The sequence below is a fragment of the Melanotaenia boesemani genome, chromosome 6, assembly GCF_017639745.1.
Source record: "Melanotaenia boesemani isolate fMelBoe1 chromosome 6, fMelBoe1.pri, whole genome shotgun sequence".
NCBI lineage: Eukaryota > Metazoa > Chordata > Actinopteri > Atheriniformes > Melanotaeniidae > Melanotaenia > Melanotaenia boesemani.
This window is the reverse complement of record NC_055687.1, coordinates 29,947,323-29,970,992: the sequence shown is the minus strand read 5'-3', so window position 1 is coordinate 29,970,992 and position 23,670 is coordinate 29,947,323. Positions and strand designations below refer to the sequence as shown.

Below are 23,670 nucleotides of genomic sequence, written 5' to 3'. Positions count from 1 at the left end.
GTGTGACTGAATAGGTTGTGTTAATATACACTCATGCTTGATATCAAGTATTTGGTTTGCAAACATTCTCAAGGTACCCAGTGGAAATAATGTGTCCAGGTTGCCTGGATACTCATCTTTATCTTTGCAGTCTGTATCCACTTCGTCCTAAATACCTGTCCTTGTCCACAGTGTCCACAAAGTGACCTGGTTTTATCTTGAAACACAGATGGAGGCCACCCACTTCACTTTTTTCAGCTAACACATTTATGTCTTGTAAGACCTATATAGGGGGTAAAAAAAGTCATGTTGCAGTGAATGTAGCTTCCAGTGTGGGAGATGACGTGATGTGGTTTAAAAAGAACTAAGTGAGGGTGCAGCACATTTAAAATATTTAGACAATGGGTTTCTCAACAGGCTCCAACTCAAAGCTGGACACTGGAAAGCTGTCTCATGGTATCTTCAACTTACAGTCATGCAAAGACATGATTTGCTTATGTAACTGCTGAGGCCCTCTAGATACAACACATAGCTCCCAGGTGTGTATGTATGCCAGCCTGAGAGCTGTGGGACTATCTTTTGTTATAGGTAAATTGACCAGTCCCTGCATTGGCATAATTGACAAAAAGAGGACTTATTATTCTCTGAAATATCACAGCTGAGCAATAAGGAAGGAAGATTTTACTACTTATCTGACGCGCTGTCTTTGGTGCCACTGTGTGTGTGGTTATCTCATTTTACATAGTGAAATATAAAGTGGTTTTTTTTTTCTTCACAGTTGGACCGATGGTCATCTAGCTTAGCTATCTTTTGTTAACAAGCTACTGCATTACTTTTCAGCTGTGGCATGACTACCAGAGACAAGTAGCTGTCATTCCAGCTTGTCCACATGTCTTCATTAGATCAATATGTTGATTTTTACATGCTGGGTCTTTTTTTATTTTGATAGCTCTTTATTACAGAATTTTTTCAATGGACATATATGAGTTGGTCTTACTAAGTTCTGAGGACTTTAGTTGTACCTGAAAGCAAAGTTTTATCTGATAGACCATTAGCAGTAAAACACAGAACATCAGTATCATTCTGGGTTTGATATCAAGCATATTTTCCACATGGGTTCAAATACAATTATAGTCAATCAGTTGGTCTTCTCTTTCTAAGGTTACTCACTGCTGTCTCACTGCCTGCTCCGAATCGCAGCCGCCTGGTCGGTAAAGGCTTGGCTGTCTTCCCACTGTCCTCTAACACAATTTGTACTAGCAGCTGATACAGATCTCACTGGACCGCCTGAGTGGGGGATTGCCCTGTTCATATTGCGGGGACTTTTGAAGGTGCACAGTCATGGCCTGCCTTCATTTTACTCCCACAGTGACTTGTCTTATGCTCTGTAGGGCTTTGACTAACCCTAAATATAGCTGCAGCAATGTTCATTCCACCAATTAAAGAGTTATGTTTGGCAGCATTGATTGTCTGCTGTGGGTAATTAAAGTTTCAGTTTCTCCTTGACTGAAGAAATCAAACATGTGTGAATTATTAAGAAAAGTCTGGTTGTTATGCACATAAACGTAACCAGAGTCTGCTAAGTAAAAAAAAAAACATAAAGATTTATTTTTATTTTTACCATCACCATGCCATAGCACATTACAAACATACAGGGGAGCTATCTTTATAAATGAACATGTCATTTCTATTTCCAGTATATGGGAGACTACGTGAGGTGAGAAGTGGTTGGTGACACACATTTGTGATGAATGAACTCTTAAAAAAGATGGCTGCCACCTAAACACACATGTATGCATATGCAACAGAGTTTGGTGTGTGTCTGTTTAAAAGGTGCGAAATCTGATTGATTTTATCATCAAATACACACACTTACTTGTGATTTGTCAGTCAGGTCTTTTGCATTTCCTGAGCTGCCACCACAGGAAGCAATAACAGAAAACTTCTCTTAGCTTCCCAAGAGGTGACGAATATCTTAAGCACTGAGAAATCTGTTTTTCTTCTGCTTGCAGCTTTTTTCCCATGCACTTCTTGTCTTTGGCTGGCTGACTGCCAGAGCTTGAGATGGATTAGGAGGTGAGAGTGAACAATATTGGTGTTGGAGTGCCCTTGAAAAAAGCACTTAGGCTGCAGCAAAACCTTTAGCTGCCTTAAGGCCACAATTCATTTGCACTTGAGTTTCAGTTTCGGTAGGTTTCCAAACAATCATGGTGCCTGTCATGTCTTTGTACACATGGAGAGGATTTTTTGTTTGGTTGGATTAGGACTGTGTGTTTTCAAAAGTTAAAAATCATCTCATCATTTAGTTTGTCACAACCTAAAGTTTTTGTTCTTTCTTCGTCTGTAAATCTGTCACTAATATTCTAGATTTTTTTTCAGACATTTTTAACTTAAAAAGCACATTTATGACATATTGAGAATACAAAAAGGTCATAGTTACACTTATTCAACCTGTTTTGTGGCTACACATATTTTTCTCAGCTCTCTTTATCTCAAGTGTTAAAAAAATGCTATTTATACTCTCACCAGCCACTTTATCAGGTCCACCTGTTCCGTTGCTTCCTAACACAAATGGCTAATCAGCCAATCACATGGCAGCAGCTCAGTACATTTGGTCAAGTAGAGATGGCCAAGACAACTTGCTGAAATTTAAACTGAGTATCAAAGGGGGAAGAAAGGTACAATTATGTACCAGTATGTCAGAAATTGCTGATGGGATTTCCACTCATAAACATCTCTAGGGTTTCCAGAGAATGGTCTGAAGAAGAGAAAATATCCAGCGAGCAGCAGTTGTCTGGACCAAAATATCATGTTGATGTCAGAGGTCAGTGGAGAATGGGCAGACTGGTTGGAGATGATAGAGGCAACAGTAACTCAAACAACCACTGGTTACAACTAAGGTATGCAGAATAGCATCTCTGAATGTCCAACCTTGAAGCAGATGAGCTACCGAAGACCACACCGGGAGCCACTCAGCTAAGAACAGGAAACTGAGGCTAAAGTTCACACAGGCTCTCTAAAGAGTCTCCATTTCAACTTCAACATTCAGATATAAATTGCATGAAAACATGGATCCATCCTGCCTTGTATCAACAGTTCAGGCTACTGGTGATGGTGTAATGGTGTGTGGGGTATTTTCTTGGAACACTTTGGGCCCCATAGTACCAACTGAGCATAATTTAAACACCACAGCATTCCTTCGTATTGCTGCTGACCATGTCCATTTCTTTATGACCACAGTGTAGAATCTTCTGATGGCTACTTCCAGCAGGGTAATGCACCATGTCACAAAACTCAGATCATCTACAACTGGTTTCTTGAACCTGACAATGAGTTTACTGTACTCCAATGGCCTCCAAAGTCACCAGCTCCCAATCCAACAGAGCATCTTTGGGATGTGGTGGAATGGGAGATTCTCATCATGGATCTACAGCAACTATGTGATGCTATCATGCCAATATGAAGCAAAATCTCTGAGAAATGTTTCCAGCATCTTGTTGAATCTGTGAGACCAAGAATTACAGCAGTTTTGAAGGCAGAAGGGAGTCCAACCCGATTTAGCAAGGTGTACCTAATGAAAAGACAGATGAGTGTATATGTGGCCTGTCAGTATAATTAGTAAAATACATATTATTTGTTTCCCTTCCCTTTCTACAGTAAGCTGCCATTTTTCTGGGCCGTTGAATTAATGTCAGTGCTTGGTGAAATTCATGGAAAACAGGCCGTTGATAGAAACACTGTGGCTTTGGCAAGTGTGTACGCTCATATGGAGTCTTTTGGACCTTTTTTCCTGCTAAAGTACAACCAAATTTTTGGAGTTTTTAATGCTGCCAGTTACATCTAGGTAATGGAACTTTCCTGTTGCTGTATTTCTGTCATATATATGTTGTGATAAAGTACCACACACTTAAATCAGGCTGGGTGTGTCTCTGTAATGAGTAGGTGAGGCTGTGTGTTCATAGCATAGCCAGAAGACAGTAGCTTGTGCCTCTTCTTTTTTGGATATTTTCTTTCTTACTTTTTCATGTGTGTCAGCATCCTGCTGCCTGGGATAGATCAGCAGTAACACGCAGCTCAGGGCAGAGGTTACACTGGGGCAGGGCTTGATAAGCTGGACTCTACTGGGATTCAATCAGAGCCTTTTAAGGCAGAGAGAGAGGAGCTCTGGAGGGATGTTCAACCATGTTCTGTTGAGCTTCCTGTCAAATGCTCAACAGTTACAGAACAGAAGCTGCTGTTCTTTTATGCCTGAATGTCTGGTGCTTTATGACTGTTATTTTGTGAGTGTAGGAATGTGAAAGGAGAAAGACCAGAGCATGTTGGAAAAGAAGCTGGATGCTGAGCTGTTCCCTACTCAGTACACATATACTGAAAAATCCTTCACACATGATATTTTATCTTTTACTTTTATTAAAACTAATGACTTACAAAGGATAATTAACGTGGTTAATTTCTAAGAGCATAGAAAACAGACTTGGGGAAATACAAGAGCAGGAAGATAATCATGCTGGATTTACATTCATCATGTTATTTGTGAAAATAACTGAAAGAGGAAAGGAGGGATAAACCTGTCACTAGTAAAATAGATTTCCTGCTTCATTCAACGTTATTATTCATTTTATACATTTTTTTTAGTTTGTCAGTTTTTCAGCTGTGCTTCCAAATAAAGAAGCTACCTGCTTGGTTTCAGGCAGATTGTCTAAGCAGGATGGAAAGAGGAAGAGAGAAATCAGTGACAGTGACCTTGCAGGATGAATTGTTGCGTCAGTTGAAATGTTAAAGGTTAGAAATGGCTGCACATTGTTTCCCTTCCTAGGCAGTTTGTTGTCCTGCAGGGGGTCCAACCCCAATTTGAGCAAGACAAGCTTCCTTTTCTTTGCTTTTATTTTTCCTACTGTAGAACTGCGTTTTGTACAGACTCACTCACTGAGATCTATTTTTATCATCAACCTTTACAAGCTAAAATGCTGCCGTTATGTTAGTATGTTGGCACCCATTAAACTCCACATTTTGCTCTTCTGTCGTCTAAACACTGCTGAGTCGCACAGTATCTGCCTCAAACTGATCCTATTTAATCTGACAGCTTGTTTGCTTTCATACTACATGAAATCTGCCTAACCAGCAGTTTGAGTGGCAGCTGTCATCTTGTAATTTTTAGTTTACCAGGGTTGGACAGCACAACAGCTTTACTGCGGCTCTTTTTATACAGGCAAGGAGCCCTGCGGTATTTAAGCATTTTAGCTTCTCCCTGATTTTTACAAGGCCTGAAACACATGGCTTTGTGGTTTGAGCGGGAAGAAAGAGGGTGGAAAACGTATTGGTGTGGAAAGTATGAAGGTTGTAACACCTGGGTTTGTCTGAACAGACTCCTTGTGTCTGCACTTCTTTGTACTGCAGGGTGAGGCTGTGCCACTTTATTAAGTCCAGTATTAGTCTGGGATTTTGGCTTTAAGGCTCCACTGCGTTGTAAAAAAAAAAAAAAGCTATTGTGGAAAACAAAAACATCCTCAAGCAGAGTACTAAAAAATTACTACACATCTGTGTGCGCTAATGCTGCAGCAAACTACTGTACATGGAAAAATCTTTCCAAAAGCACCACCTCCAAAGCAAACAAGCTCCATCCCTCCCCTCATATCCCATCCATCCCAGCTGGCATGACCTTCAGATCTAGACTGTGTGTAAACATGCTTACAGAAAGACAGATACTCTTTATGTAAAAGAAAAGAAACTGCTGAAACATTTTGAAAGGATGTGCTTGATGTTTGGGAAACTGCCTCAATCGGAATAAGAATCTAGTGCCAGGAGCTGATGGAAGTAGGTTAGCGTAGAAACTGGAAGCAGGGATAAACAGCCTGATTCTGTCTGTGAAAAAACATGCCAACCAGCTCACTGAAGTCATATTAACATATGTTTAACATGTTTATTATTTTTCCTTTTGCATTGATTAGCCTGATCTATTTCTGGTGTCTTTCTAAATGTAAATATCAGACTGTTTTGCTGTAAAGTTATGGAGTTATTAATTAAAAATGTTAATTTGATATTAGACATTTGATATTGACTGTGAGCCCTACTGTATATCCACTTAGCTACTGTAAACATGGACCAATCTTTACATGAAGATAAGGTAAAACATGTGAATAAAGGTCAAACTAAGGAGAAACTTGACAGCACTTTCACTGTTAATATGTGTCTGGAATTATTAGATATGTTTGCGTCTTCTGTAAAAGAGGATTCTGGAAAAAAAAAGAACTTTCTTATTTCCTGGATAATTGTATTTATATTGAGCATCGTCCAGATTGTTCTGGAAGCTGAAGCTGGGCTGGAGAACACTACTGTGCTTCATCATTTCCAGATTGTTACATTCAAGGGGTTTATTATTAGAAATGCCCCTAAGCATGATGTGATGCGTGGTAATGACGTGTACAAGCTTTCATGAGTTTGTCCATCATTTTTTTCTTTTTTTTTTGTTAGCCCTGTCATTTCCCAACACTGAAAAGGATCCGAGTTTATTGCTGGGCCCTGGCATTCAGAGCAACTGGAGCCAATTGGTATGATGGCCACCACACAGGCCAGGAATGTCACAGCAGGTCACCCCACACAGCTGACAGCGGGGGGTAGTGGCCCCACGTGTGTGCACGCTGTCATGACATTGCATGCTAAGTTTCTTACTGCTTTTTCCACATGCACACATATGCACATGGGGCTGCAAACATGTCACAAGGAATAACTTGTTACATTCTGCTCTGTTAGCAGACCACTTAATCTCTTTTGCTCTGAGATACCAATGATGAGGGAGGAGAGCTTGTTAGCATTGTTGAAAGAGATGCAGTTCATTAAAAATGACCCTACATGGTGAGGTAGACTCCATCCCTTTAATCAAACTGAACTACACAAACCAGTGTTACATGAAAAGGATGATTTGTTTCATAGATAAAGATGCTTCTCACATGACAGACTGTGGCAAAAGTAAACCGGGCCTCTCATGCTTTTTGTGTGCTGGTTAATCACTGAGTCTCTGAAGGGTGTTTCCGCTAACCCACGTACCACAGGTCAAACGACAACGCTGGAACAAAAAACTGCCTGTTGTTTATTTTTGCTATCTCAAAGTTCAAATCACTGGTAATTCTGGCCTTCCTGTAGTACTGCAGCTGCACTTTGACACACATGAACTCCGTTGTGTTTGAATCTGTTGCTTTCAAGCAACCTCTGATGTGGATTGCGAGGAACAGTTCTTGTGGAATGAACTATGTGTGCAGTGTTTTACCTTAACTTCCAAAGTTGTTGCAGCTGTTAAAGGGTAAAGGTGGGAGTGCAGTTAATGTGTAGCAGAGCTGTGAAAGCTCATGTAAAGACCTCCAATATGTATGTTTATCTCTGTCCTTCAGATTCATAGCATGAATTCACAGTTGAAGAGACAGTCATGGAAATAATATGACAGTTAATGTACCTTGTCAGTTGAAGTTTAAACTGAATTTAAAGTTTTTCCACTGATACCATTACACCAGAGAGCTTCTGCTTTTCCTCTGTGGGGCAGGAAAGGTGCAGCTGAGTCGAAGCTGCTTATACACTATATACTGCAATAATATTTTTATTCTTTACAGATATTGCAATGGCACGTTTCTGGCATGTCTTCTGGCATATTTGTGAAATGAAGTCTGATTTTGTGACAGTGCTTGAAAAGACTTGTTCATGGTAGTTGATGCATTTTGAAGAAGAAGAAAAAGAAGAAAACCTTTCAATATTTTAAAAATATAGCAGCACTTAAAAAAATTGCTGTTTTCACTGCAAAGAGTCATCTTTGGTGTGTAAAGTTTTGTGGGTCTGGATTTATTATACAAGCTCAGGTATCTAAATATATGTGTAAAGACACAAGTTTTTTTTTTTTTTTTTGGAGTTCATCATGTACTGCTTCTGGGCCACTGTGGCCATGACTAAACTTCCTTCACAGCCTAGTAACAGATCTGTGATCTTTCTCTAGAAGAACTTCCAGGTTTAATAGAAAATTAAACTTCTTTTTCCTAATTAAATTTAGGTAAAAGAAATAGATAAATAAAAAAAAGAGAAAGTACTGCCTTCGCCTCTACTCGTACTCATGAGACAAGTGTATTTAGATCAAGGCCGGCTTTACGCAGGGGCAAGAGGGGGCAGTGCCCCCTCAAACAAACATTCTGCCCCCTCAATCAAATGCGCCGAAATGGGCAAATCTCTCCAAACGCTCTCTCCCCTCTGTACTGAACTCTGTGTGTCGGAGCTTCACAGGATCCATTGTACTGTCTTCAACAAGTCCTTCCCACCACCACAGAAAACAACCAATCAGTGTTTAGTATGCAAATGAGTTGACATACAGCCTGATCTTGCGGTGTCATATTTCTCCCCCTCGTAGAGAGAGCGGCTGCTGAGCTCCAGCGGTAAAACTTATAGAGTAAAGCTCTGTTAAATGTGTTGTAGCGATACTGAATAAATACTTATAATAACAGACGTATTTATTGCATCTATTCTGTCAACTGGGGTTTGTTTCTGTTCTATTTAAACGTGTCTACGCCTGTTAGTAGGAGCAGTGATCAATCACGCACGGGCCATAGATGTGACTGCCTCCTCGGTACTAGACTGAGGGAAAACGAGCTGCGCGTATGAGACCCCTCAAGCTCCGCCCAGCCTTTAGTTCAGCATGCTAGTTTGAAGAAAAAAATAACAGAAAGTTTCACTCTACATTCCCGCTGCTTTCAGCAGTTCAGCTCAGAGCTTCATGTATGCCTTGTTGGTTCTTAAAATTTTGATGAAGGATCATTTAGTTTTTACTCATTTTCATTTATTATTATCATTATTTCCCCCTGAAGGTTCACTGCCTTATTTTGGTAGGGGGTTTAATTTTTTGCTCTGTTATTGTTGTGCTTGATAGTTATGATTCTTTAATCATTATGGTCTATATACAGACAGAAACAAACACACAGATAGTTGAGTTTATTGTTATTAGTTTCAAATTTATTCAAAATGCTTAGACATCTAATGGCTGTCCAATAGGGCAATTGTTATTTTGTTGGTTGTTAAAGCTTTGATAATGGATCATTCTTTTCTTTTTTCTTACTTCATTTTGTTATTGATATTTTCTGTTCCCCCCCTGAGGGATTGCCACCTTATTGTGGTCAGGGGGTTTGCGTGCCTCAGTGACTCTAAGAGCTATACCAGCAGGAGCTTTGGTTTCAGGTGGGACACCCAAGCTGGACAGGTCTTAGAGTAGAGGCCTGACAAAGTGCAATCCATTTCTTTGAAGTTGGACTCCACTAACAGCACAGTTCCGTTAAAGAAACACTTAAAAAACAACAACAAGAAAATGCTGAAGTATGTACTCATAATGCCCCCTTCAAATTTATGCCTGCCCCCTCATGTATGCATTCCTAGAACCGGCCCTGATTTAGATGGTTCTTAAAATAGTGTAAGATATCAGAGATGCAGTTTGTGACTAAACTACATGGATTTCCAGTGACTTCCACTAGGAGACAGTAGGCTGCCAGTACCAGTCACAGAATAGAGGCAGAGTAATTTCTGGGAAAGCAGAAAGGTCTCAGGAAGAATTGATGTAAGTCTATCAGACACATTCTGTCTGACAAGTCCCATCAGCCTTCCTGGGAGCAGAGCTTTACAGCCACTAGCCAGAGTGGCGCCTCAAGCAGAAACTCCCTGTCATGCATAGACAGAAAAAGATGATGAGGCAGTCAGGGAGTGTGGGAGAGTGGGAAGACAGGAAGCGGACAGACACATTGAAAAGTGAAAGAGAATATAAGCAGAATTTATGGGGAGAAAAAAGTAGAGTGATGTGGAGATGGCAGGTACAGTCTCTGCTTCTCTGCGGTTGATTTTATGGTCAGCAGCAGTTTGTTTAGATGAGGAGACGTGTGTAAGCTGAGATGCAGGCATGTTGTCACGGTGGCCTCAGGACTTCTACAGGACAGGTTTTATGACTGGCCTTCAAAAACTGCTGCTTCTGCCAGTTCAGTGACACGATACCAGGACAACATAAACCAATTTTAAACCTACATTTTACAGTATGTACACACTAGAGCTGAAACATTTCGTTCATTTTAAGTCTGGTAGTAATTTTTATGTGTTAGAAAACTGGATTATCTTTGCAACTAACAATTATTATTATGTACTGGTTATATTAAGATGGCCTGTTTGTGATTATTTAAACTGACCATGTTCATTTTGTATAAATTGTTAAATTTGTATGAAAACATATTTGGAGAAGCGTATTTCCATCACTATATCAACACTTGTTTTCCCACTTCATGATGACTAAGGCCTTTTTTTAATCATCTGCTGTGGTTAAACAGACCTAGACTTTTTAATTTAAAGACCTAGACATCATTTAACATATTAAATGAGGAGAAAATGTGATGAAATTCCCAAAATATTCACCTTAAAGCTCCATGAATCTCCCTGTAGAGTCAGACACATTTCTAATTACTGAATCTGATAAAAGGGGGTGCAGTCCCTTTGTCATTTATAATTAACAAAACTGAATTTATAGATTACCATAATTTGAAAAGGTCAGAACTTAATCGTTTTCATACATTGTTTAAGATCATTTTCGTCTTTGAGGACAAATGATTTTGATTGCTTCACTGATTTTACATCTTGTTCTGTCTGACTTTACTTGGACCTGACAGTGTAAGCACAGCCCCTAGTGGATCATTGTCCTCACAACAGAAGGCCTAACCATCCAAAAACAGCAGACAAATAGACTTATGGAAATCCCAGCGGGATAAAAAGCTTTGACTTAGCTTCCACAACAGCAAGAACAGTAGCCAGTGATTACATTTTCAGACAAGTTTAGTTGATATCAGTGTTTAGATTTCACAATAATAAAAGCAGGATTAGGCTCTTCTTTCTCAGTATAGCTGATGGTTGAGTCTAAATAAGGCTGAGATGACACCATCGCTCCAGTGATGGTCTTGGTCCAGTTCCAGCTTAGTGAGTCAAAGTTAAAGCCCGTAAATCAGAGTGTGGGTGTGGGACCTTCTGGGATTGGAACATTATACTCTATGTCCACTGCTAGGAGTTTATTTAATTTAACCTTCCTTTTCCCCCTTCTTCAGATATGTTACTCAGAGAGGAACCATCCCGTGTTCTGCTTGCCATTGTCACATTTCCAAAAACTGGAGATCTTATTAAGGAGGAACCTCTTGCTATTTGAAGGGCCACATGGGACTTGGTTATTGGTTTTCCAGGGTGGAGCATGGGAGGAAATCTACATAGGTCACTTGCTTTATGCCTTGCTTCTCCTCTGTCTCAATGTAAAGAATTTCTCACCAGTCTTGGATACAGCAAAATGGGCAGATAATCAGTCTTCTACAACATCTGCTTGCTGGTTATCTGTCAGCATGTGGAGCAGAATAAATCTCTACTCAGCTTTGTTTACACACACAACACATGGAACTGCAAAACCCAACCTTAAACTGATTGTTGTATAAACTTTGAGATGCTTTAAGAAATTCTAAGTAACACTAAACTTCAAACAAACTGTAAAGCTGCCAACATCACAGAAGATCCACAACCTCCCTAGTTGAAAAGCTGTTCAGGCTGCTGGCTTAAATTGCTTTATCACAGACTTTCTCTCTTGATGGGGAGCTGCTCTCCTGCTGACTGCTGCTCTGGGCTCTAAGCCGGTACATTGGGCTGGAGATTTGACTGGCTGGGTGACCTCAGACAGAAGGAATGTTTTGTCTGGATGACCACAGCAGGGCTACCAGTCCGATGTAGACAGAGCATAGAAGCTGTAAACTGTTGAGCTGGCAGGCAGCAAAACTATGAAACACTATGAAACACTTAGGTTGAGTGTATCAACATCAGGTTTAGGTCAGTAGGTGTGCATAGAACATTATTTATTTTGAATGAAAATAGCTAAATAACATCACTGAAAATGTAGCATTACTGGTTCAGAATAGCCATTAGCTCCTTTGTATCTACATGGTTTTTGTTGCTATGAAACCGTTGGTCTACAATGTTTTCCATGATCAGCGCAGTAAATTTAACTGCATTGCTACAGGACAGGAAAAATGTAGTTGTACAAAAATCTTAGAAAAAATATTTTTTTATAATGTAGTTTCTTTCCTTTTTTATTTTTTTGGGTTTAACACCTTTTTGGCAGATAAACTGAAGTGTGACGGTTTTTGGACAGATATTTTACACCAGATACAATGGTGCATTGTGTGATGGCAACAATTTTTACTTGTCCTAGATTTTTCCTAAATCTCCATCCCTATTTCCATGTCAAACACAACCTGTATGTTTTTAAACAAGTAATATACCGTGCCTTAGTTTCTCAAAATATCATCCCAAAAGGTGGCATGGAAGTCATGTGGAGAAGAGATACATGCATCTAAAATTACATTAGGCCAAAGCAACCACGGGCTTTAATATTAAACTTGCAGCCCTCTGATATCACAACAAGAAGTAGGTCCAGCTGTTCAAACACAGAGTTGAGGGTAAATATGGATTTATGGGCACGTTAGAACACCATGTTACAATATTTCATCCTACCCATCGAGTTGTGCTACTTTTGCCTCCTGCACATGTGGACAAAGCAAAAACATCATGTGGGTTGAGGACACGCCCATAAATACATGCTAGCCTGAACTCCCTGTTTGAACAGCTGGACCTACTTGTTGTTGTGATACTTTTGTCAGCTGTAGCTGTGCATACTTTGATGAGGTAATTTATACCATAGAGACATCCTATCTTTATTAATGTATTTCTTAAGACCACACCTATATGGTAATTAAGTTAGTTTAAATATTAATCCACAAATATGCAGATTATTGGTCTTGAAACTCACTAACTTTTTTTGATCACACAAAACTGTGAATTGTATAAAAATGTGTGTGGCATTCTGTTCTGATAGGGACTGACTGATAAACCTATAAATTCAGCCGGCAGTAGCACATTTCAACAGAACAGGGTAATGTTACAAGTTTTAGGCTAACTGGCTCAGAATATATCTGTGGCTTGAACATAGCAATGATGACATAAGCTACTCAGGTACACTCTGGTGTACCATGGTCTTCATGTCATCAGGAAACACACACAGCTGAACAATCACTCTCCTCGTCATTGCCATTTCTAAGAGATCTTAAAATAAACGCCCGGTATTGAGCTTCCATCTCTAAACTCTTGTAAACTAGCTTGAAAGCTAGCTAGCTGCATAATCCATGTCTCCATGTCTCTATCGTCTCTCCTGAAGCAACAGCATGTATGTGGAGAGTTTTCTCGGGAGTGAGCTGTTTGTCTTCTGTGAGTATGAGAAGCCAAACTACAAAGAAAATCACATGTAGAAAAATTGCTTAAAACGCTGCTGTGGCAGTTTGTACTCCATGTTCAGGATATAGCAATTTTTAGCGCATGTAAAACTTTTCGAGATACATTGGATATTTTTAATATATTGCCCAGCCCAAAGATGGAGCGTCCTTCTTTCAAACAGATTAACAGAAACACTAAACTGTGGTGGCTACATGAATGACAAAGTCAGAAATGCACCAAGCTATCACAAGTACACCTGTGAAAGATATTGACAAAGCTATGCTAAAAGTCCTGTGTTTTCCTTAATAATGAATGAATCCACCACAGGCAATGCCAAATGTCTTATTAAGATGCACACATGAAACGATATTAAAACAACAGCGTTAGAGAACTCTGAAATCATATGAACGTGGGTTCAGTATACAACGGAGGATCACAACACAATTCAGACATTCACTGAATAACAAAAACCCCACCAGCCTGATGCTTGTTTCAGAGCTTGTCCCTCCTCAAGAGCTGTTTGATTTTAACAGAACGCTTCTTAAATGGAAAGAGGTGACATAGAAAAGAGACAGAGAGGACACAGGATAGAACAGATCGTGGAAAAAAGAACAACTAAAACGACTTATTACACTGATGCAGCTCAAAGAGTCAACATACTGCAGAACTGAATATTTTATTCAATTTCATTTGTTTATTTGATGAGGAAAATGCACATTGATGAACACTTTGTACATTTTCATGACATTGTGTAAATATGACAGATTTAGCTAGAAGCTGCTTTCTAATCGTAGTCCTAAACATTTAAAAACAACAACATGACAAACAAGAACAAACAGCATTTACAATTCACAATAATAGACTTACGATAAACTATATACATTAAACCTCACCTATGTTGACACATTTGGTTGGCTTTGAGCCATTTTTTAGCGCTTTTCCAGAAGCAATAACTGTACTCTTGTACAGTGTACTCTTGTACAGTTATTGGAACATTATTCTACTTAATGCAACCTGTAACAGAAATAATGTTTTGTCCTGTAGTTTTGTCCTTGTAGTTTTTCATTTATACTAACTCCACAAAAACTGATGATCTGTGAGAGCATGAAGACGAGATGAGAGTCAACAAATTAAATATGCATATTAATCTGAGCTATGAGTAGATAAAACTCTGTAAGACCTGTAGTTAGGCTCGCCAGTAATACCCCTCCTCCAAAGTGTATAAATTCCCCCCTTTGTGAGGCACGTAAGGAGAAAATTCCTCCCCTCATTTTGAAAAATAAATTTTCGGCCCTGATCTACTTAGTCAGGTAAACAGTTTTGTCATCCAACACACAAACACACCATATTACCCAGTTAGTATGTTTGTTTGTAATCATTATCATCTTAAAGGTTAGTAGAAATGATGGACAAGCTGAACTGTCGGTGCCTAAAAGTTACATTTCTCCTGACGAGGATGGGTTGTGTTTTCAGCTGTTTTTTATTTATTTATTTTTATCATAATTTAACTTTAAAGAGGACCTGAAAGCAGCACAGCAAGCAGAAAAAAAAACTAAACTAAAACTTAAAATACTTAAATAAAAAACTGTGGAGGAAAAAAAACAGGAAAACAAACAAGTTATGTCCAAATACAGTTCAATAAAAGAAGTCCAAAGAGACACGAGGAAAGAAACCGAACAAGATATTAAAACAACAACAAAACTGCTTATTCATGAGGAAGCCTCAGTTATTTTGAATGAATCATTACATGAATGAGATGCAATAGTGATAGTAGTTTAGTTTTATTTACATAATAATAACCTGAGCCGACCTGTCACTCTTAAACTTTATAAGCTAGATGGAAATACTGATAAGCAGTCAGATATGTATGAGGAGGACATGAAGGAGTTTCGCATGCTGGTGTTATCTTAATAATCACACTTGACTCATCTGAAATGAATTTCTTTGTTTAGTAGCCTGTTAGTTTGAGATCAGATCCAAAAACTGCAGCTGCCTTGATGTTGCAAGAATTTCTGTGTCTATGTTCATCTGATGTTTAAGCAAACTGGGATAGAGGTAGACAGGAATTTAACTGTGATGTTGTCAGAACGGTTACCTCCAAAATAAACAAGCCATCTTGAAACGGATGAAATGGAGTAAAAAGTGGATTAAATTAGCTGCTAATCCAGAATACTTCATTAGAAACTGAGATGTAGGCCTTATTGTGGAGGATGCATTCTCTGTGTTTTTAATCTTCCTGTAACATGTTTAAAGGTTTTCATGATAAATATACATCACATCAGATAATTCACGTATATATCTATTTCCTTCACTACTAAATAAGGAAATAATATGAAAGACAGGCAGGGTTTTAGCAGGATAAACATTCAACCACTCACAGAGGGTTAATTTTAACTCATAATAAAAAGGCTAAGCAAAGATTCCCTCAGAAGGTTTTAACAAATAAATGTTAATAATTTACAGGCCGTTTGGTGACTAATGAACCCTTGTGTAGATCAGCAGGATCTTGCTGTTGGAGTTGCAAACTGCACAGGAGAAAATAACCTCAGCTTGGCCTGAACTTGCGTGACAAAAGCCTATTCCTCATAACCCCCTTTCCTCCTAAGACCCAGTTACAAAACACTGCTGGTAGCTAAAATACTCCTGCTTAACTTTAAGCAGAGGAGCTAGTGTTTGAACTTGTTGGCTGTCATTGTTGTAGTATGTAACTATATGAGCAGCTGCAGACCTAAAACTTGTTTTATATCTCCGTAAAACACTGGAGAGGGATGCCAAGAGGAAAGTATCTTGACAACCCAAATGTCAGGCACAGTGTAAAAGTGTAAGAGGGATGAATGACCATGTTGTGAATCAGCATGTGAAAGCCAAAACAGGTATTTACTGAGCTGTGACTGTAAGAATCTGCACCCCATGCAATATTAGTGGTCCCTCCATCTGTCTGCATGAAGATGACATGCCTGTCTGGTGATTAAATTCCTTAAAGAAATTATTATAGAATAACAGAATCAGTCAGTCACTTAGAAAATAAACATGAGTCACTAAAAATAAACAAACAAAAGATCAATTTTCCCCATTCCCTTTGCTTTATATTCTGACATATTTATACTGAGACAAACTTTTAACCAGACTGTTATTTTATGGAAATGCAGAAATTTTATTTAAAGAAGGGTTTGTATTCTGGGCTATGCTTTTCTGTTTTAATGCTGAAAATAAGAAGACAAGGTTGCTAGATTAGTACAACAATTATGAAGGTATTAGCTGCAGCTGGTTGGCTTACTTTACTGAACAGCACAAGGATGTAAATAGGAAAAACAACTTGCCTGTCTCTATCCACTGCCTGCCTGGCAACCTCACAGCTGACAAGACTTTGGGCCAGCAAATAGTCTGGATGCATATCATCATCTCACTTTAACAGCAACATGTAATCGTAGTTCTGGCAAGCTGCTTTTCATTGTTTACCCATCAGCATACTGTAGAATAAGAGATCAAGGACATCATTTTAAAGTAGGGGCGGCCAGGTCCAGTCCTCTAAGGCCAACATCCTGCAGCTTTTAGATATTTTCCTGCTCCAACACATGTGATTCAAACTAAATCAATCTATTGAAAGCTTGTCAAGCCTGTAAATGATCCATTAATTTCAATCAGGTGTTTTAAAACAGAGAAGCGTCTAAAACCTGCCGGACAGTGGTCCTTGAAGACCAGATTTGGACATCTCTGGTTGAAAGCATTCCACAATGTAGCATTAAGTTCACCTCACTCATAACTAAAACTTGTCCTGAAACTTAACAAAACTTCACAGCTTTTAAATGCTGCTTCCACTGTATTCACACCGGACACATGGTGACACCTGGTCTGAACAGGCCTTAAATTAGATTGGGTTAAGGTTTTTGCTCATGCATATTCCTACATAAAATCATGGTGGTAAATACATACAAAATCTGTGATTGTTACTAGGTGTTTCATTAGCTTTTTATTTACTGGTCTTTTGATCTAATGGAAATTGACATTACTTGAAAAAAAAACCTTAAATTGTTCTGAGTAGTGTAAAAAATACATGTATCCAATGAGGAATATGTAAAATGAGGTTCCACAGAGTAATACAATAACAATGTATTATTTATTTGCCCATAACCTGTGTAATGGAAAAGTGGATTAGCACTGTTAATTATTAGTTTTCATTCAATGATCATAATATATTAATACTTTTTTGCTAAGTGATTTAAACTGTTTCCACACGGTGTATTTATTTGCAATGTCTGCTTCCACAGGCAACAAGAAATGTGCCCCCCATTTCCTCTGGATGCTTTCCGAGGCTGCCAGCGGTCCGAGCTGAGGCAGAGACTAGCTGATTGTTACTGGATAGTTTTATCTGCCATAAATTATTTTTCTAGGTGTCAATTTGGCACACTTTGACTTATTTCTTATGGTTTTAACCAGAGCCTGTGCAAATTCAGGGCTTCCTTATTCATAACGGATTAGAATCATCCCAACGTGGCAAGTTTGTCAGTTTTTAGTCATCAAACGGTTCTCTGCAGCTTTTAAAGAGAAATTAATGCCTGTAGGTTGATGATGACATGATCTGTGATTCTAAACACAGACCCATTCAGTGATTTTTCCTGGAAATTGCCAACTTTGCAAATATTTTTCTGACTCTTGCAGTTTGGCATGTTCTGTTTCAGGGGAATAAATATGAAAAACTAGCAGATATGATGGATGTTATTTTTTTCTTGAGATTAGTGGCCCCAGTGGCCTCTTAAAGTGGAAATGCTATGCTCTTTATTGCATTTTCAGCATTCCTTCAGATATGAATTTGCCCAAAGGTCCAAGTTTGGATCACAGTGGACAAATAACTTGAGTTTAAATGGATTTGTTACTTGGAAATGTTTCTTTGGTCTCTATTGAAAGAGCTGTCAAAAGTACCTGTGAAGGTAGCCTTGATGTTGAGTTATATTTAACCATATTCTCATTTCCCATTTAAAAAAAAAAATCTGCTTTGAAAATTAAAAATAAAAGAATGAATATAAAATCCACAAATACATCTGTCTTTGCTAGCCCTATTTTTCTCCCTTGTGGCAAGTTAGTGTGCAAAACAATCATGTCAACTTGTCTGTTGGACAGTGGTCAGAAAGCAACGGTTAGGCCATAGACTGTATATAAGAGATGGACGGAGCCTCCGTGACGTCACCTGTAGGTTTCTGAAGAGCAAAAGTGAAGCTCGTTGGGCGGTTCTCACTGTTGCCATCTTGGTGGCGTCACACCTGCCGTCGCTTCTGTAAATACAAAAATGGGCAAAGTGGCAGAGCTGAGAGGGGGACTGTGAGCGTGGGGGTGGATGATTGACACCCATCAAACACCGAGCTGCCTGAAGCTAAGAGCTAACTGAGCCAACTCGGATCTAACGTGAGCTAACCGGCTAATGAAGGTAGGAGGGCGGAAGCTAAGGTGCACTGTTAGCCGCTAAAAACCATGGTTGTGCTGCACTCTCCCTTCTTTCCGCAGTTATTGGATACATGTCAGTCAAAAGGTCACGCCCCTAATTATACCGAGTTTCAAGATTAAATAACATCCAAACGGATGAGTTAGAAAAAAAATTCACCCCCCTCACAGCTTTCATGACCTATTAATCCTAAAATGGATTTTTGTACCAGGTTTTAAACATGTTTATTTCTGCTGTGAAGTTGGTCTTTTTAACATGGGAGTCTATGGGGATTTGCTCCGTTTTGGAGCCAGCCCCTAGTGGATGAGGGGTGAACTGCAATTTTTTGCACTTCTGCGTAGGCTTCGCATTTCACGCCGGAGGTTGCTGCTTGGGTTAGGCTCATCGCAGAGAGCACAGATGATACCAAAGCAGTAAAGTTAGCTAACATAAGCAGGCCTGGAAATGAAAGGCCATCACCATTTTGATTTTATTCTAATGGACTGGTTGCTTGGTTAACAACAGAAATAATAAAGGTATAAATACACATATCAGGTTTTATGCAGCGCTTCAGTAGTACACACACACAGACACACGTTATTTTGCCGAGGTGAAGTTGGCCTGACAAAACTTAGGAGTTTTTTTTAAATATTTGGCATCATACATGCAAAAAGGGTTTTTAAAGAACAAACGTCATAATATTTACAAATGCGTAGTAACTTTTATTAAAAATAAGTCTAGCAAAAAAATGTTGGAGGGCATTTTTGATTATAGAATCATTTTGGATATTGTTTTCATTTTTGTATTTAATTTTAGTGGTTTTTATTTCCTTATTGTTTTTTATTGGTGATTTATTACACCAAACATATATGTTTGGTGTATGTGAGTGTATTTTATTATTTGTTGTTCCAGTGCGTTCTTGAGAACCTGTCTGTAAACAAAGTTTCCCATTAGGAAGGATAAAATGAGTAGAACCTTAACTTGAACTAGAACTATTAACTTGTTGAGAATAACCAGCTGGAAATTGGTGCCCTTCAGGTTTGTGTGTTTCCTGCCTAAGTTTGGGTTCAGGTCCATGTTCAGAGTTTGTATCCTCTGTCTTTGTTTAAAAGTTTATATTACTGGCAGGATTGTTTCAGTCACATATTGGATCATTTTGGCTTTTGGAGATTAAGTTTTTTTATTTATTATTTGTTTTTTGTTTGTTTGTTTGTTTTTTTACACCCAAAAAGCTGTTTTGTTTTTTTTTTGTTTTTTTTTTTGTCTTTAACACTTAAAAAAAGTAAATCAGTTCTTCTTTTTCACTTTTTGATAAATTTGTTTAGTTTTTGTTTAGTTTTCTTCTTTAATTAATATGTTGTATTACATGTTTGCTTTTATTTATTTTCTCTGTTTTCAGTCCTTTTAAATGGCCATGGCTGTATTTATGACACTTTAAGTGTGTCCAGACATTTGACTGGTTCTGTGAATGTAGCCCTTTCTCTGAAATATGTTATTGTTATCTGCCATGATAGAAGAGCCGTGGTTTAATGCAACTATTTGAAGCTGACTCACTAATTAGTGTTTAGAAGCTTTGTGTAGGAAATATAGCTTGTCTTTGTGTGTTGTCGTTGTGGCAGGTTCATTCTGAGAATTACTGCAGAGATCTGGGTGTGGTGCTGGGCATTGTTTCTCTGCATGGGCACACCACACACACGTGCGCACACACACACACACATACACACACAAACCAACCCACACACAGGTCTGGTTTAAATAGCCTGTGGGGACTCGTCATTGATACAGTGCATTCTTTAGTCCCTTCACAACCCTTTCCCTAACCTTTATTAAAAATGTAAACATGGCCTAATTCTGACCCTGAGCTTCAAATTAAGTCTTAACTTTCAAGAAATCACTTTGTACAAAATTCCTTTCCCCATATTTGCAGGAAGTCCCCATAAGTTTTTCTGTAGTCAGATTCTTGTGCCCATCATGTAGAAAAATATTCTGTTTCCACGTTGAGCTCTGTTTGTCTACAACCCCTTCCCTCCCAAACTAAGCATGGTGATTGGTAGGTAGATCCACTCGGTGTCCTGATGGACTGGTCTGTGTCAAAGCACATAATTAACTCACTGAATGGTTGAATTGGCTGTGCAGTGTCTGACTGAAAAGCCGGTTTTATTTGAAAAAGACGGCAGAGAGAGAAAATGAGGGCTGTGGGAGGAGCTTTATACTGCACACATAGAGTGCTGGTCTGTGTGAAACTACACATGGTGTATCACAGGAACCTAAACAGAGGAGACTCCCGGTCAGCAGACCTGCAGTGGAGGGCAGGGCAGGAAAGTGGCCAAAGCCAGATAGAAAAGACGCTGCACTTGCTTGAACTTCAGACACAGGAATCTACTCAGACAAGGCAGCTCGTCTGTTTTCTTTTGAGGAAAAAGACTCAAGACTTTTGAAAGATTCACAGCACTGATTATTATTCTTCAAGAAGAGGCCAGAAGGCACCAATGGACAACCCCAGGTCTATCCAAAATGAAATCACTTCTCTGAAAGGTATATATTTTCTGCTTTTGGTTTAAAAGGAGAAACTTAACTATCTGTGCCATGGGACTGGCTTGATATATATATTGTGTTATTCTTATTGTTTAGGAAGGGAGGGGTGCCTGACAACTATTGTTTGAAAAGCAGTAAAACTTCAGAGCATCCTCCAGCTCAGACACTTTTAACTTCATGCATGAGTTTGACCGGTGTTGTAGGTCTCTGTGGGAAACATTTGAACACTGAAAAGTATGTCACTGCATGTCAGGCTGTGTAAACACACAAATACTGGAAAGCTGCATGCTGGTATTTTAATGACCTACTCTTTGACTTCAAATTTGCCATGCAAAGCAACCATGCAAAACTGGAACATCATCTTACTTGACCTAAAATTAATTATGAAATTGTGCTTAATGAACATGCAGCACATAGTCTGAAACTGGACCGACTAACAATGACACCTAACTAGCTGTAACAATGATACCTGCATCTTGTTTAAAAGACATATTTTATCTTGCATCGTTTTGTCAATCAGTTTATCTTTCTTCATCACCCTGAGAGTTCTTGTAGATATGTCTCTTCAACATGCTACCTTTCAGGTTTTTATCTTTCAGAATCAGTTGCAGTATGTGCATGTGCGTCTTCTAGTTTCTGTTGTCATTCTTGTTTAAAATGTGTAACATAGCCCTAACAGGATGAATAAACTAGGCTTGCCCCTGCACAGTTTGTAGATGTCCTGCTCCTGTTTAAAATTTTTAGTTAGACGTTGCAATTGGACTTGAAATAAGCATTGTATTAATAGCTATTATAATCGAACGAAAAGAGGACAAAACAAGTCCTGTTGATTTGTTTGGAACAGATCACAGCAGCTCAAATCTTTAGCCTCACCAATATTGTGATTTTTCAGCGTTTATTAATGCTTAAGATTACTCTATTATCCCTCTCTTCTCCCATTAATCTAACAGTTAATTAGGGAATAGAGAAAACAAGACTGATATTATGATGTGGTAGTTAGCACCATCAGTTAGACCTCTGTGGAGCCTTTTTCTGTGCAGCTTGCATGTTCTCCCCGTGCACATGCATATGTTGGGTTCTCTCTGGGTACTCCACAATTTAAGAACATGCTCCTTAGATTAACTGGTGTCTTTAAATTTTCCCTAGTAGTTATTATGAGTGGTTTTTTTCCTTTGTTTTGCATTGGCCCTGTAATGGACTGGTGACCTGTCCAGGCTGTACCCTGCCTCTTGCCCGAAAGCAGCAGGGATAGCCTCCAGCCCACCTGTGAGCCTGTATCGGAATAAGCAGGTTTAGAAAAATGATGGCTGGTAGACTGATGCTATTCTGAATTTTTGTTCCAAGCCAAATATTAACAGGGCCCAAACCACTTCCCTTCTGTCAGAGACAAGACGATAATGATAGCAGCTGCATGGCACTGATGCAGTGACAAGGATTTTATTTGTTTAGAACTTAGTAAAAGAAAATAAAGAAGACTTCATTATTCACTTGGTAACATGTTTTTTTTTTGTTTTTCTGTTTCTCTGTTTTTTTCTCTCTTTTTTATGTCTGTGTTAGAAGTCTGGTCATGCATTACTACTAAATCACATACAGAATTCATGATCAAAGCATGAGCGATGACTCGATGATGTAAACTTCTCAGCTCTCAGGATTGTCAGTGTCCCAGAATAAATCTCTGTGTAATTACACCAAAGCATCTGTCTGACACTGTCTTTGTGTAGATGGGGTGTGTGAGTTTCACCACAGTCACACTAGTAGGACACCATTTATTGAATCTCACTATAGTGCCAAAGTTACACATGGACATGGAGAGTACCAGTGTGTGTGAGGCTCATTCATCAGACTTTTTTCATCTGCAGCATCCAGCTGCTTGAAACATTGATGTCTTGGCATTGTACAGAAAAAAATACCTGCTCATGTGCAGCATCTGAAGATGTAAGCGCAAGATGAGACTGTGTTTTGTGGTGGATGTGTGATCAATGGGATTGATGCTATAGTCTCTCCGATTCACCATTTAACCCCTGGATTCCTTTCCTTCTTCCTATCTCGTGTTTTTCCTCCTGACATATAATCACACTGTGCACTGTGTGCATAAAGAGGTGATTTATCTTGTACACAGGAAGACAGGACATTTTCTGCATACATTTACATCTTAATGTGTATAATTTGTTCTGGAAAAGTTAACATTTTTCCAGTATTCTATTTATGTGTAAGTATTTGACCTCAAAAGTTACAGTAAACTCAGCATTAATAGACTACATTTCACCCAGTTTATTTAACATATAAACTGTAGAGCACAAGAACTGCTGGCCATGCTTTCTCTTACAATTTTACACCGTCTGAGGAAATTATTGAGTATAACAGGGTTTACTTTGCAATCTTTTAAAGTAGGGTTAACCACCTCCTCTGATGCAAGATGATCAAACTGTTAATTAGAAACTGCG

At 38.8% G+C, this 23,670-nt stretch overlaps 1 protein-coding gene across 3 annotated transcripts in view; it reads left to right on the top strand.

Annotated features, from left to right (window-relative positions):
- The window catches only part of plecb (plectin b), a 128,432-nt gene that overhangs the window by 22,415 nt on the left and 82,347 nt on the right, over positions 1 to 23,670 (top strand). Inside the window, exon 1 of one of the 3 annotated variants that reach the window (XM_041988558.1) lies at positions 21,095 to 21,226. The exons of the other annotated variants lie outside the window; for them this stretch is intronic. Within the exon in view, the coding sequence (XP_041844492.1) occupies positions 21,181 to 21,226 (46 nt within the window). The 5' untranslated portion in view covers positions 21,095 to 21,180. Of the gene's footprint in view, positions 1 to 21,094; positions 21,227 to 23,670 lie in introns of those variants that run through there. 3 annotated transcript variants of the gene reach the window in all.